At 45.2% G+C, this 14421-nt stretch overlaps 1 protein-coding gene across 3 annotated transcripts; it reads left to right on the plus strand.

Moving 5' to 3' along the window:
• Window positions 1-358: 358 nt before the first annotated feature.
• Window positions 359-13881, plus strand: SFTPB (surfactant protein B). 3 transcript variants are annotated; one of them, XM_035121077.3, is made up of 11 exons: window positions 359-491; window positions 3013-3146; window positions 3390-3470; window positions 4755-4880; window positions 5662-5811; window positions 7545-7652; window positions 9049-9232; window positions 10418-10578; window positions 11925-12005; window positions 12723-12827; window positions 13701-13881. In XM_035121077.3, exons 1-11 carry the CDS (start codon window positions 446-448, stop codon window positions 13734-13736), a joined length of 1212 nt encoding a protein of 403 aa, XP_034976968.1. In that variant the 5' UTR covers window positions 359-445; the 3' UTR covers window positions 13737-13881. The 3 variants fall into 3 exon arrangements, with proteins under 3 accessions (XP_034976968.1, XP_034976970.1, XP_034976971.1); XM_035121079.3 differs by having other exon boundaries at window positions 3390-3461; XM_035121080.3 differs by lacking the exon at window positions 359-491 and adding an exon at window positions 2663-2770.
• The last annotated feature ends 540 nt before the right edge of the window (window positions 13882-14421 follow it).

Here is a 14421-nt window from a genome sequence, read left to right on the forward strand (position 1 = left end):
TGTGGTGGAGTCTCCTTCTTTGGAGGTCTTTAAGCAGAGGCTTGACAGCCATCTATCAAGAATGCTTTGATGGTGTTTCCTGCTTGGCAGGAGGTTGGACTGGATGGCCCTTGTGGTCTCTTCCAACTCTATGATTCTATGATTCTATGTGCCAACTAATTCAGGGCTGTATCTTCATGTTATGTCACCGATCAGGGCCTCCATTGTAGCAGAGTTAGAAGTACCCGTAACTCTAGTTCCTCACCACACCTCAGAATTGAGGGGCTACATGCCCAACAGGAAGTCAAGCTTGAGCGTGAGTGTAACTCTAGATGTGTCAGTAACATGATGCTTTCAGCTGGGCAGGATCTCTGCAGATGTTCTCCACTGGTGCCACACAAGCCCCTCCTTCTACAGCAGAACTATAAAAGAGAAACATATCCAGGGGTCTTTACATAGCACAACCATGTGGCACCTGCTTCTCGTCACTCTGCTGTGTGGAGGTCCTGCTGGTAAGCACTGGGGAAGGGGCAGGAGGAGGGTGGGCCATCCTTTTCCCCATGGCCATTAGAACTTCAAATAGAATGTTGGAAGATTCGGGACAGATAAGATAAGTAACTTGTTCAGGTACCTCACTGGTACTCACTCACACAGGAGCCAGTGATCACCACTGACTTAGTGGCTTTAAAGGAGAATTAGACAAATTCATGGGGGATATCAATGGCTACTGGTCATGCTAGGTGCGCACTACCTCCATTGGTTTGCATAGTGTTCTTTAATTTTTTATCATTTATTAATGTCAATTTATTTTAAAAGGTCCATGGGGTCACGAAGAGTCGGACACGACTTAACGATTAAACAACAACAACAACAATTTTTTAAAAATTCTAAGTGAATTACTTACAATAGTATAAAATATGCAAAAATTTGCAATAAAATAGTATATACCGGTATAATAAATTTATGAAAATATAGGTAAAAAAACCAGTTTTTAAAAAAAGGACCCAAAATAAGCAGACTGCAAGAGTAGATGATAATAAACTTTAATTAAGGAGGGCAAACAAATTTTATTTGTATTACTGGTCAGTATAGATCAGGGGTGGCCAACTCCCAAGAGACTCTGATCTACTCACAGAGTTAAAAACTGGGAGTGATCTACCCCCTTTTGGGGGTTCAGGTCAAAGCCATAGCTGCCAAGTTTTCCCTTTTCTCGCGAGGAAGCCTATTCAGCATAAGGGAAAATCCCTTAAAAAAAGGGATAACTTGGCAGCTATGGTCAAAGCAGTTGAGTTTTTTTAAGGAAGGGAAGCCCTGTATTTTTGGGGGGGGTTAGGTCAAACTTGTTGAGCTTCTTTTAGGAGGGAGGGAGGCCCATTTTTGTTTAGGACTTCAGGTCATAGTTCAGCTTTTTTAGGGAGGAGGAAAATTTTGGGTGAGCTTTTTTTAGGGGTGCCAATGATCTAGCAGTGATCTACCACAGACATCCAGTGATCTACTGGTAGATCACAATCTACCTGTTGGACGTGCCTGGTATAGATTAATTGAGCTAGATGAGCTGATGTTCTGAATCAGGATAAGGTAGCTTCCTCTATGCCTGATACCAGACAACAGAGGCAAGTCACCCACAGGGCAGGTGTAGCCTTCACTGGATGGGGGCTGAGTCTGGTTCCTGACAAAACCCAATAGCTCCAGCCATAAAGAATCTAGCTTACTCCTCGCTGAATTACCTCCCTCTCCTAGTGTCTTGTTTATAGGAAGCACCAGAAAGACAGCATGTTGTAATGGTTCGAGTGTTGGGCTAGGACTGGAGAAAGACACAGATTCAAATCCTCACAGAGCCAGTTAAGCCATGAGCCGGTCACACTCGCCCAGGCTAACCTATCACACAAACTTGTTGAGTGGGGGAGATGCAGGCACTGCTACCCTGAGCTCCTTGGAGGAAAGGAGGGATTAAAATGGAAGAAATAAGAGTGCAACAGAAGGCAAGGTAAGGGCAACTGGTAGGGTTGAGTCCACACCCTCTGGAGCCTGGTGAGGTCGAGGACTGTTGCCTGCTCCTGCGCTAGGAGTCCCAAAGAATCTCTGGCCACAGCTGGCTTGCAAATCAGGCAGCCTCTTTTGCTTCCACTCCAAATATTTGACAAACCTGAGTAAACAACCTAAGTGGTAGAATTTCTCAACCATGCCCTGATGCCCCTCCTCATCTGAGGAAAATGAGTCTAGGAGAGCCTGAGCTGCAAACATTGGAAAGACTGAAATTGTTTCCCTCCCTGGCTTTTCAAGTGCGTCAACTGAGATTTCATTGCACTGCCTCCTGTGGTCTACAGAGACCTGACTTTAAGATGAGCACATTGTTGTGTGTACCCTATTCCTTGAGCAGAAGGAGACTTTGGGAGTTCCAGTGCTTATCCAGGGTTCAGATTCCTTGGCATGGTCAACAGAGACTGTGGTTTCTTTATAATATGTGGTTTTATTTTCATGTATATAGTCTGTGGACAAATGCCGGCTCCTTTGGCCTGAAGCTATAGTCACCTTTAACTGGACTTAACTGCTCAGGGGTCTTTTACCTTTACCTGTTTACCTATATACCTGAGCATAGGATGGAAGGGTTTGCAGCATTAACACCTCAGCAGATTTGCTTCCCCATCAGGTTTCCAGGGGAGCCCCAAGTCCAGCACAGAGCAAGACATGTCTCCGTCTTTCCCGTTTCCCAAATCAGCCCAATTCTCACCTACACAGACCTCCCATGGCCTATTATTCTCCATCCTAGGATGATGTACCATCCAGTCAGGTGAGGTGGGGGAAAGGGCTCCTCATTTGTCTCTAAGGCAATAGCGCTCACTCTTTAATATGCAGGTGACAGGTGTATTCTAACCTCACATATACAGGATCACAGGTTTGGAAAGGATCACATGTGTCATGCAGATTCCAGACTGACCTCCAGACCGCTTCCCACCAAACCAAGTAACAAAATTATTCTGCCCACATTAAAATGCTGCTCACAAAGGCCTGTCCTTCTCTGCCCTTTTCTAGTGCTGGCTGGCAAGATTTCCATTGAGGATGAATGTGCCAAAGGTCCTACCTATTGGTGCAAGAACCTAGTGACGGCCATCCAGTGTGGTGCTTGGGAACACTGCATGCAGGCTGGATGGAACAGTGCCACCCAAGTGAGTAACTGCTGTTCTCTTCTGTTCTCTTCTCTCTCTCTCTCCTCTGACTTGACTTCAGTGCAGGAACTTAAAACTTTGGGGCGGGGTTAGTTGGGGAAAGCTGCACTATCTCTGTCTTTGGCATATTGGGTTGCTGTGTCAAGAAGCCTAGTGGTTGTCTGCCCACTTTCTGCCCGTGACCCAGGGTTTTGTGACAGCACCATTTTCAGGTTGCCCTCATTTCCTTAATTTCTCCTCCAGGAAGACACTTGTGCAGACTGCAAAGAGATTGTTACCATCCTTGTTCGCATGGCTAAGGAGTCAACCTTTAAGGTAACCCAGGTAGCTGGAATTGTGTGGAATTAGTGCTGCTGCTGCTGCTGCTGCTGCTGCTGCCCACAAGGTGGTTGTCTTTTTTTTGCTGCAGCAGCATTTAGACTGTACCTTTTGTTGACATTTAACCCAGATTTCCGTTTATACCATGGAGAATCCTGTAAATAAAAATAACCCATTATGCATCTGCAGTCTAAAACATGTGGGTTTCAGGCTGAAACCCTATACAGTATACTCATTTATTTACCTGGGAGTAAGTGTCACTAAATTCAGCGGTTCTTACTTAAGAGTAAACGTGTAGGGTGGTGCTGTTAAAGGGGCCCAAATAGCTCCCAGACACTAGAACTCAGAAACATCCAATGAAGCTGAGTGTTGGGTGAAATGAAGTTCTGCACACACCCACTATGTATTGGCAAATCGGCCAGGTCAATCTGAAGCCTACTATACCAAATATCTTCTGGACGACAAGTCCAATGATATCACAGTGGCCGTGGCAAAGTTTCTTTCAATAGTCATACAAATCAAATATAAACATGCCCATGACTAAACAAATAATGCTTCGGTCTCCCTTCCCTGGGGGTTGTCTGTATGAATCTGTATTTTATTCTGAATCCATGTTATGGGTCGGTGGACCACAATAATAATAATAATAATAATAATAATAATAATAATAATAATAATAATAATAATAATAAGGCTTTAAAAGAAGAGAACAGAATGCTGGACTAGGTGGTCTATTGGCCTGATCCAGCAGGCTTTTCCTATGTGTGGGGTAACCAGCCGCATATAACCAACATCATGTCTATTTAATGTATGAAGAGGTTAATACCATAGTGTAAGCTATGCCCACTTCCCCCCACCTTGGGAGGAACTTTGTTCTTCAGTCTACTTGATTGCTTCCGCTCACCCGTGTGACGGTCATGAGCCGCTCTTGAATTCCTATAGGAACTTCCACCACTAGGCAAAGTTTCACTCCCTGTATAATAACTATTTCTGAAGCACATGACTCTCACCTATGGAGAATTTGTAAGTAAACCATTTTTTAAACTTATGAAACATGTGGTCTTTTTCCTATGCTGGGGAAACAAGGAAAAGAAACATTTTAAGGGGACATTTTGGAACTCATGTGGAGGGGCACATTTTAAAGGTGTTACAGCCTATATTTCCACACTTTACTTTGCTGCATGTTTAAAGTATCTGCTGGGGTTCTCTTGCCCCAAACTTGGATCTTGGCACCCAGGAATTATCCTATGTTCTCCCCTCTACTCTCTTAACATTTCTGTTCCCACACAGAAGGCCATCCAGGACTACTTGAGACACGAATGCTCGGCTTTTTCACTTCAGACCTTAATCCCAAAATGCCAGGAGCTTGTGGATACCTACTATTCTCTATTCATCACCGCCTTGGAAGGACAGATTGTAAGTGGCCCTTTCCCCACACACATCAATGGCAAATAATTTCTCCATAACAAACTACAGTGGCTGTAGGGCAAGGGAGAGAAAGGACAGAAAGCAGAGGCTGCTCTCTCACGAGGCAGTTGGTTTTGGATGTCCTGAAAGGGCAGCCAAGCAGCTGACAGACTCATCTGGTCCAATCCACTGGGAAGTTCTTGTACATTTCAATGGGGCGTGTGCAGGAAAACTTCCCTAGGGCCTGTGCTTCATGGACCATCTCTTCATACCCTCCAGCATTCCTCAGATTAAAATAGGAACATTTTTCACCCCCCCCACACACAACTGACCCCCTCCCATTTTTGTGTCTCCCCCCTGCAAATCAAATTTCTATCAGAAAATTTGTTTTATGAAAAGAAACACACACACCAATAAATGTATTCAAAAATAAAAAATAAATGCAGTAAATATATTTTAGAAAGAGGAAAGATTAGATGTGGATGCTGGAATCATTAAAAAAAAAAACACCTCGGAGACTTATTTTCACTCTGCTCATCTCCCCCTTTCTTCCTGCATGTGAGTCTGGCAGCAGTAGCCATGGAGAGGCAACAGGAATCAGGATGCTCCTTCGTGGCAGCCAGCGGGAGAAATAGGGACATTCCAAGATCAAATCAGAAGCTTTCGTAATTCTGGGACTTTGCCTGGAAAATCAGGCCACTTGGTGGGCATCCCTCTGCCTTGCCTTTCAGAGTAGGGCAACTGGAGGGGGATTTTTCTTTTCTCATGCCTTACCCCTTCTGCCCTTCAGCAACCCAATGCTGTATGCGCAAAGTTTGGCCTCTGCCAGTCTGACCCATTGGAGAGCGAGGACATCTTTGGTACGCTGGTTCAAAAGATGGCAGAACAGATCCAGCTGCTGCGAGGCAAAGCTTTTATTATGCCCAACAACAAGACCCAGGTAAGGAGCCCCTTCTGATGACATGAACTCCAGTCCAGTGGAAGAAAATTGTATGAACCCCTAAGCCAGCCTTCCACAACATGGTAACCTCCATCTGTTTTGTAGTACAACCCACAAACATCTGGAGGGCATTGGATTAGAGAAGGCTGATCTAAGCAGTTGACTAGGAAAGCACCTTGCATCCTACTCCATTCTACTTTCCCATCAAAATAAAATTATAATGGTTTCAAAAGAGAGCCAGTGTGTTGTAGTGGCTAGAGAGTGTCAAACTAGGACCTGGAAAACCAGGGCAAAAATCCCTATTCAGTCATGACATTCACTGAGGTTGGGCCAGTTACTGCTTAACTTACAGTAGGCCTACTACACGGGGTTGTTATGGGGATTAACTGAAGAGCACTTTGGGCTTCTTGGAAGAAAAGGTGCTTCATAAAGCATAGAATCATAGAATCAGAGTTGGAAGAGACCACAAGGGCCATCCAGTCCAACCCCCTGCCAAGCAGGAAACACCATCAAAGCATTCCTGACAGATGGCTGTCAAGCCTCCACTTAAAGACCTCCAAAGAAGGAGACTCCACCACACTCCTTGGCAGCAAATTCCACTGTCGAACAGCTCTTACTGTCAGGAAGTCCTTCCTAATGTTTAGGTGGAATCTTCTTTCTTGTAGTTTGAATCCATTGCTCCGTGTCCGCTTCTCTGGAGCAGCAGAAAACAACCTTTCTCCCTCCTCTATATTACATCCTTTTATATATTTGAACATGGCTATCATATTACCCCTTAACCTTCTCTTCTCCAGGCTAAACATGCCCAGCTCCCTAAGCCGTTCCTCATAAGGCATTGTTTCCAGGCCTTTGACCATACATACATACATACATACATACATACATACATACATACATACATATCCTGCGTTTTAGAGAAACCTTTTCACAGGGTGGGGCACAAGAGCATATATAGAGCCACTTTGAAACCATTATAAGGCAACAAATACTACTAAAAAGATGCTAAGCACCCAGTTACAGCAGCCCTGCAGTGGGCAATGCTGGAGGCCAGAGATAGAAAGGAAGAGGACTGAGGTAAATGCAGGGGAGAATGGGCAGAGAAAGAGTCCAGTGGGTGGGTTGGTAGGAGAATCAATAGGCCTATCTATCTATCTATCTATCTATCTATCTATCTATCTATCTATCTATCTATCATCTAAATATTAAAATGTTCCCACTGCGTGTGCGGATGTAACACCCTTCCTCCGTAACCGCTGAACTGAATTCCAACAGAGGTAGGAGCCTGCATGGGGGTGGGGTGGGGGCAGAATAGGGGGCAGGGATAGGTAATGGGTCAGAACAGGGTGGGGGGAGACACAGGGATGTGCCTATGTAAACATAACACGCGAAAAACAGGGGGACTCTGAAGGTGAGGGGAGTATGAAGTGGAACTTTGAGGCTCCATTTAACAAACTGAGTCACCGCAACACATGGCAGGGCCAACTAGTTGGTACATAAATGGCAAAGCGGGGGGGGGGGGGGGGAGTGTGCTATAACAGGCATAGTATATTTGAAGGCAGAGCTATGAGGCCCCTCAGGTGGGTGCAATGAAGCAGCTGAAGGTGGATCATTTATGCTTCAGTAAGAACAGGGCATTAAATGTTCCCAAAATGAGACCTGCTCTTTAGCACCTTTGTTGATTACTTTCTGTGCCAACCTGCTACAAGACTTATTCCTACTATTTCTTTTCCCAGGATAACCCCAAGGAGGAGCTGCTCTTCCCTTGGCCCTGGCGTTATGTTTTGCCTCACTGTTGGCTGTGCAAGAACCTTGTAGGCCGGATTGAATCCAGCCTCCCCAAGGTATCGTATTCTCCTTTCTTTGTGCCTTAATTCACCCTTCGCCAACACGATGCTCATCAGCCCCAGACATCACAGTCCTATTGTGGAAGATACTGGGTCTGATGGACATTTTGGTCTGAAACATCTGAAGAAGGCTGCTTTACACATCCAAACTCTGGTCCAGAAGGCAACATCATGAGACTCTAAATTGTTCTTTTATTTATTTTTTTAATGTTTCTGGACCTCAGCGTTAAGCTTGTGAAAGTGTCTGCAATCAAAGCTCAGGAGGCGAAAAGTTTAATGGATAGAAAAGGTGGAATAGAAGCTCCAGGGATGAGTGGACTGGGCAGGTCTTTGTCTTTTCAGCCTCTTTTGTGGCAACTTAGCCAAAACTGAGCTGGCAAAATGTGGATAAAGTGGAAAGGAAGGAGTCCTGTCACATAATAGCGAAAATATGTGGCAAAGGCCGCCGATTTAGATTCCTTTAAAAGTGACATAGAAAAGTCCATGCAGCAGTAGTTGGCTTTTAGTGTATCAGTAACTAGTGGCCATAGTTGTTATATGCTACACATGCTGCTAAGTGCAGTTGCTGGCTTCCAGCCCTGCTTGCAGGCTTCCCAAAGGCACCACTGTGGGGAATCTGAACTAGATGGACCTTTGATCCAGCAGGACTAATAAATTCTATGCACATCCTGTAAACAGGCCCTTCCAGGCCACTTTCTGGCTTTTGAAGCCTTTATCCAGAATGAACAAAGCCATGAAAAAATGATGACATGAAAACAAAATAGGACAGTATGAGAAATTATTTGAATGCTTTTTATTTCTACATTATTATTTTTTAGCATTATTTCTAATTGTTGAGGGGAAATCCTGCTTTCATGCAATGTCACAGTGTGCTTTTTTTCTGGAACAAAGGCGCCAGTACTCATCATGAAGCTGTTACAGCAAGTGCCACACTTGTAACATGGTGGGGAGAGGTGCCAGTGCTGCGAACCCTTTTAGTACTCCCAGGAAATAAAGCACAGCTTACAGCTGATATTAAGTACAGTATATGGCAAAATCTATATCAGAAAAAACCCACATCTGATTTGCTTAAATTTACAGTTCTTAGCTGAGAGTGCCTGTCACAATTTGATATGAACAGCTGTGAAACTTACTGAATGCTGAAAATTGTCTAAATTGGGGCCCCCCATTGAGCTGGAGGCCACTGCCCCCCCCCCCCAACAACCCTAACTGGCCTTGTGAATAAAACCTTGAGATGATTCTTGGTATCTTCCTCAAGTCCACCTTCATGTGTCCTAAACTGCAAGGCTCAGACAGGCAGCAGCTTTCAAGTTAAGATTGATGTATCTCAGTCTGGATTCAGATGCAGGGCAGGCCACTAACTTCGCCACAAGTCCTTTGTCTTCTTCCTTAGGATGCTATTGGCAAATCCATGGCGCAGCTCTGCCGCTTTGCACCAGGAGCCACTGCTGGGATGTGCCAGTGCTTGATGGAGAGATACACGGTGATCGTCGTGGACGCGATTCTGGGCAAGATAGGGCCAAACCTGATCTGCGGGATGATGCTCATGTGTGCCACAGACGAAAACTGTGGCCCAGGTACAGAAAACTTAAAACATTGGTGGGCTAGCTGATGTTTTGGGATCAAACGCTAGTGTTTTGTGGAAACAAAATTTTAAAAAATAAACAAATTCCTTCCAGTAGCACCTTAGAAACAAATTACGTTTGTCATTGGTGTGAGCTTTCGTGTGCATGCTTAGTTGGTCTCTAAGGTGCTACTGGAAGGAATTTTTTATTTTTTATTTTATTTTGTTTTGAATACGGCAGACCAACATGGCTACCTACCTGTAACTAGTGTTTTGTGGTAATTGATTATTTTTGTCACTCTGAGGAATTTCTGGACAGTTTCCATCATTTTGGCTGGTTCTGTGCGTAACAGCTTGCCATCCAGAACAAGAAGCAGCCTGGCCACATACTCACTTCTGCTCCTCTACAGGCCACATAAGGCTAAGGCAAGGGTCAGAAAATCAAGACCAGGGGCCAAATATGTGGCCCTCAAAACTCTCCCTAGGCCACATCTCTCACTGGCCCTGCTTCACACCAAGGCCTGGATTAAACCAGCAGAAGCCAGAATTTAAGATTCTGCCTGGTCTTTATTGAACCTCCATCCTGATCGGTTTGTGTGATGTTTGCACAACTTCCCATTAACCATTGCATTATTCCACACTTTTCAATGCATTATCATGTCACTTACCCACTTGCAAAGAAGTCTGTATTTTTTTCTCTCCCAAGTAGACTTGTACTAGGATGATAGCTTTCATTCACTTTAATACAGTACTGGCAAACTAGATTTTCTCCGTATGCGCCTGAATCGCTCCCCCCAATAGTGACAGCCTAGAGATGCCCTAGCAATGGAATGACAATTGGTATGCAAGCCCGGCTCTTCTATACAATGGGCAAACCAGCTTTGCATACGATTCTAGGAACAACAAAGAGTTTTTAGAAAGCAGAGGCTGGCTCGATTCACACTCCTGTTTCCTGTGCATTCTCTGCGTTCCCAGGGCTGGGTTTTTAATCTGTGTTTGCAGTATCTTATCCAAAACGCAGGAGTAAACTGTACTTTGCCAGTTTGATGCATTACTTCTCAAATCAGCTGCACACTTCAGAGTCCTTAAAACATTCCTAATTCGTCTCTAGCCAAGAGAGGTGTGTGTGTGTGTAGAACACTGCACTGCTCCATAGCCAGGAGAGTGCCCTGCCTCTTTGTGCTTTTCCCCCTTGCAGAGACCCCTCCACTGTCACTCTCTGGCCCAGCTGCCAGCTGCCAGGCCTGCCTGGCTCTCCAGACCCAGGTGAAGGCAACCCTCAAGCCCAACAGCAGCAGGACTGAAATGGAAGCAGCTCTGTTGGCAGCCTGCAGCAACACCTTTCGGAGCTGGGAGGAGGTGAGTTACCCTAAAGAGCAGAAAGCCACAGTCTTCTTCAAAGTATTGCTAACAATATGCAAATGCCAGTTCCCAACAAACATGGCAGGAGATGAACACTGCAAGGCCTTCCTTGTCCTCCTAGCTGGGGGAAGAGGCCCAGGACCCTCACCACATCCCTTTATGCCACTGCTTCTTTCTGACTCTGATGCAGCAAGGAATGAGTGTGGATTGCCCCGTGTCACATCAGTCACAATCTGGGACCCTGGCGCCTTCCAACAGTTATTAGACTACAACTCCCATCATCCCTAACCGTTGGCTATGCTGGCTGGGGATGATGATGATGAGTCTTTTTATTATATTTATATCCCCGCTTTCCTCCAAGGAGCTCAAGGTGGAATACATAGTTCTCCTCCCCACAGTTGCCTCACAACAACCAGGTGAGGTTGGTTAGGTTATGAGTGGCTTAAGGTCACCCAGTGAGCTTCATGGCTGAGTGGGGATTTGAACCCTGGTCTCCCAGATTCTAGTCCAACACTCTTAACCATTAAACCACACTAGGAATTGTAGTCTAACGATATCTGGAGGGCACCTCACTGGGTTTGTCAGAGGGGAGGCTGAACTAAACAAAAAGAACCTGTGTCTGTTCAGTTAGGCTTCTGTTTCAGCAGGATATGGGGAGGCTAAGAAGTTGTGATAGAGGTGAATTTTGAGGGATTTGAAGGAGGGTGGTCTTCCATAGATATGCTGGGAAGTAGCCCAATGCTTAACAGGCAGTGAGAGAGTAAGGACAAGATCACAGCTTCCCTAAATTCTACTTGGGGACTCTTCACAATTACATCAGCCTTCCTCAACCTGGTGCCCTCCAGATAGTTTGGACTACAACTCCCATCACTGTAAACATCTAGGAGACGGACTAATTACTGCCACTTATAAAACAGCCTTACCCAACTTGGTGCCCTCTAGATTTTTTTTAACTCACATCAATCCCAGCCAGAATGGCCAATTATCAGGGACAAAGGGAGTTGCAGCCCAACATCTGCGTACCATATTGACTAGCCTTGCCCATGAGAAAGACATGATGGGAGCACAGATTGGGGGCAATCATAAGACTCCAAAGTCTCAATGTTGTTGTGGTTATTATTATTAAACAGTGGGGAGAGGGATGGTTCCTATTTTCTATTTGTACCCAACTTCACTTGTACCAGCCCATGGACAATAGATAGTGAAATAGCCAGTCTTAATACTCCACTAACAACCCTCTGTGCACAGGTGGCCAAGCCACCCGGAGAAGGTGGGCATGCTCCATCCAAAGGGGCCAGATGAGCAGTGGCTCAATATTTACCTCTCTTCCTCCTGTTTTGTAGTGCAAAAGCTTCATTGATCAGCATGAGCCAAAGTTGTTCCTACTGCTTTCCAAGCCTTGGAGCGCCCAGAGGACATGCCAGGTACGAGGCTATTGTCCTTGATAGACCAACAACATTCAATTTCACATTGCTCACTGTTGGTATAACATTTTCAGATGTTATTGTTGAGGAGCACAGCATGGAGGGTTTGGAAAGCATTTTCAAAGTGTAGCAAGCTGACACTCAGCTTCTGGACACAAGCAGGACATGTGGATCAGTCCCCAACTAAACAGCAGACGCTCTCCTGAACATAACAAAACTTTCCGCAAGTACAGCATGCCTTGCTTACTCCTGTGTGCTGTACTGACATTTGGTCATTGCCCTTCTGGCAGGTACTCTTAAGTGATGGCCAGAAGAACCAAATTCAGATATGGGGAGTTGTCAGATACTAAAGCTTAAGATGACCTGTAAAGCAATCAATGCAAAAGAGGAAGATGAAAAGCCAAACGGGTGCTGCTAGAAACATCAGGGTGGTGGTCTTCTATAGCTCCTTGAATCTATAGAGAAAGAAGAGGGGGGGAGTGGGAAAACCCCTTTTCAAGCCATTCTAACCATCTCAGAATCTCCCACAGAAGCCCCCAATTGATACTATCCCTATATGGAAACGGGAAATTTTTAGCAGCAAAGGTGAACACATTATGTCAAGTAAAGGTGCCAAGCAGCATGGACAGCTCTCCCTCTTCTCTTCATAGAATTGTAGATTTGGAAGGGACACCATCATCTATTCTAACCCTCTGCAAGTTTTTTCCTTGCTAACAGGAACTAGGAGCCTGCCTGGCTGCGGAGCCTTTTCCAGGAACTACTGCCTGTGCCCAGGGCCCCACTTATTGGTGCTCCAGCTTGAGCACTGCTGAGGAATGCAAGGTGAGAATGGAGTGTTGGTTCTTTGGGTCTGTAATGTGCCAAAAGAAGAAATCTATCTCCAGATGCCAGGATTTTGCCCTACTGGTCTTTGACAACAGAAAGCTTTGAGATTGGTTCACTAAGGGGTCATCTGCTTGCCCTGCCGCTTTCCCCTGGGAAAACCCAATCTTTACCACTGAATCAGAGCGAACATCAGTTTTTCCACAGATTAACATTTGTTCCAATTCAGCACTAAAGAGCAGGCTTTCCTGGAGAAAGTGGTGGGGCAAGTGGAAAGCCACTTGGACCCATGCTTTCTAGGCAAGGGGACAAGTGCAAGTGCGGACAAGCCCTAAGAAACAAGGTAAAAACCAATTGACAAAGGCATTTGGGGGTGAAGTCTTTAGGCATATTGTAAAAATAAAAGTCATCATTCTTCTTCGCATCTGTGAGATAGATAGATGGATATAAAACCATTGTGTGATGTTTTAGTGTTTTTCTGTTTATTAGTAGGCATGTGAAACACCCCTCCCAGCACAGAAAAACAAAGCTAGCTGCAATGTTTCAAAAGTTTCCGTCTGTCAATCGCTACCAACAGCTTGGAATCCCATGGAAGCCACTCTCATTACAGTATATATTGCGTGGAATTGGCACAGGAGGTGCTGGTGAAAGGGTGTAATAAGATTGGGCTTTTGCGGCACTTGCAGTCTATAAATGCAACCATTTCCCACAATTCCACTTTGAGCTGTTAAACCAGAGCCTTCACATGCCCCCAACACAGAAACTGCAGAGACCCTGAAGTTCCCAGGTAGCTTCTGTACCTTCATCCACTACAGAATGTCTGCCTTGCCTCTTTTGGGTTTGGATCTAATTTCTCTCTTCTCTCCCTTCTAGGCTGTGCAGCACTGCCAGAATCATGTGTGGCTGTAGCCAAAGAACGGGGAGCCAGCAGCATACAGCGAATAGGGGAGGGTTACACAGCCCTGCCTCACGAACCACTTCCTGATGACATTGTGGCAGGGGATGAGGAAAACCATGAGGCTCTCATACTCTCAACTATTACAGCTATGCCTCTTCCCCCAATTTGCGTTTGGTTTTATTTATAAAAATATTTATAGTCTCATAGGAGGGCAGCATGGAACAAAATTTACAAGAGAAAGAAAATGCTGTTAAAACCATTCCAAATGATCATGAAAAAGACAGGTGCACCTGAAAAGCGTAAACTGATGAACAGGCCTGTTGACATTTTAAAAATTCTTCAAGAGACTTCAGAAGGCAAGGATACCAACCTAATTTCTGTTGGAAGGCTCTTCCGCAGCATGGGTGTGATGACACTAAATGCCCAACTTCTAGTTGAGACCTGCTGGGCCTCTGTAATACAGGGGACAACTAACAGTGTTCCTCTGGATGACCTCAGTGATTGAGCTGGGATGTAAGGGCTCAGGCAATCCTTAAGGTATCCCTGACTCAAGGTATTCAGGGATTTGTATATTAATGCAGGAACCTTGATACTTGGCCCAGCAGATGAGCAGCCAGTGTACATGTTTTAACAGAGGTGTTATATGCTAGCAGCCATTTGCCCCCATCGGTAGTCTAGCCATTGCATTCTGGAGAT

Source organism: Zootoca vivipara, chromosome 6 (genome assembly GCF_965207765.1).
Source record: "Zootoca vivipara chromosome 6, rZooViv2.hap1.1, whole genome shotgun sequence".
In the NCBI taxonomy this organism is placed as follows: domain Eukaryota; kingdom Metazoa; phylum Chordata; class Lepidosauria; order Squamata; family Lacertidae; genus Zootoca; species Zootoca vivipara.

Bases quoted from the DNA above. Each gene is read 5' to 3' on its own strand.
- SFTPB (XM_035121077.3), top strand. From the start codon at position 446: ATGTGGCACCTGCTTCTCGTCACTCTGCTGTGTGGAGGTCCTGCTG. The intron at 3,471-4,754 runs GTAGCTGGAATT...GTTCCCACACAG, and splicing joins CAACCTTTAAGGTAACCCAG to AAGGCCATCCAGGACTACTT. The intron at 7,653-9,048 runs GTATCGTATTCT...CTTCTTCCTTAG, and splicing joins TTGAATCCAGCCTCCCCAAG to GATGCTATTGGCAAATCCAT.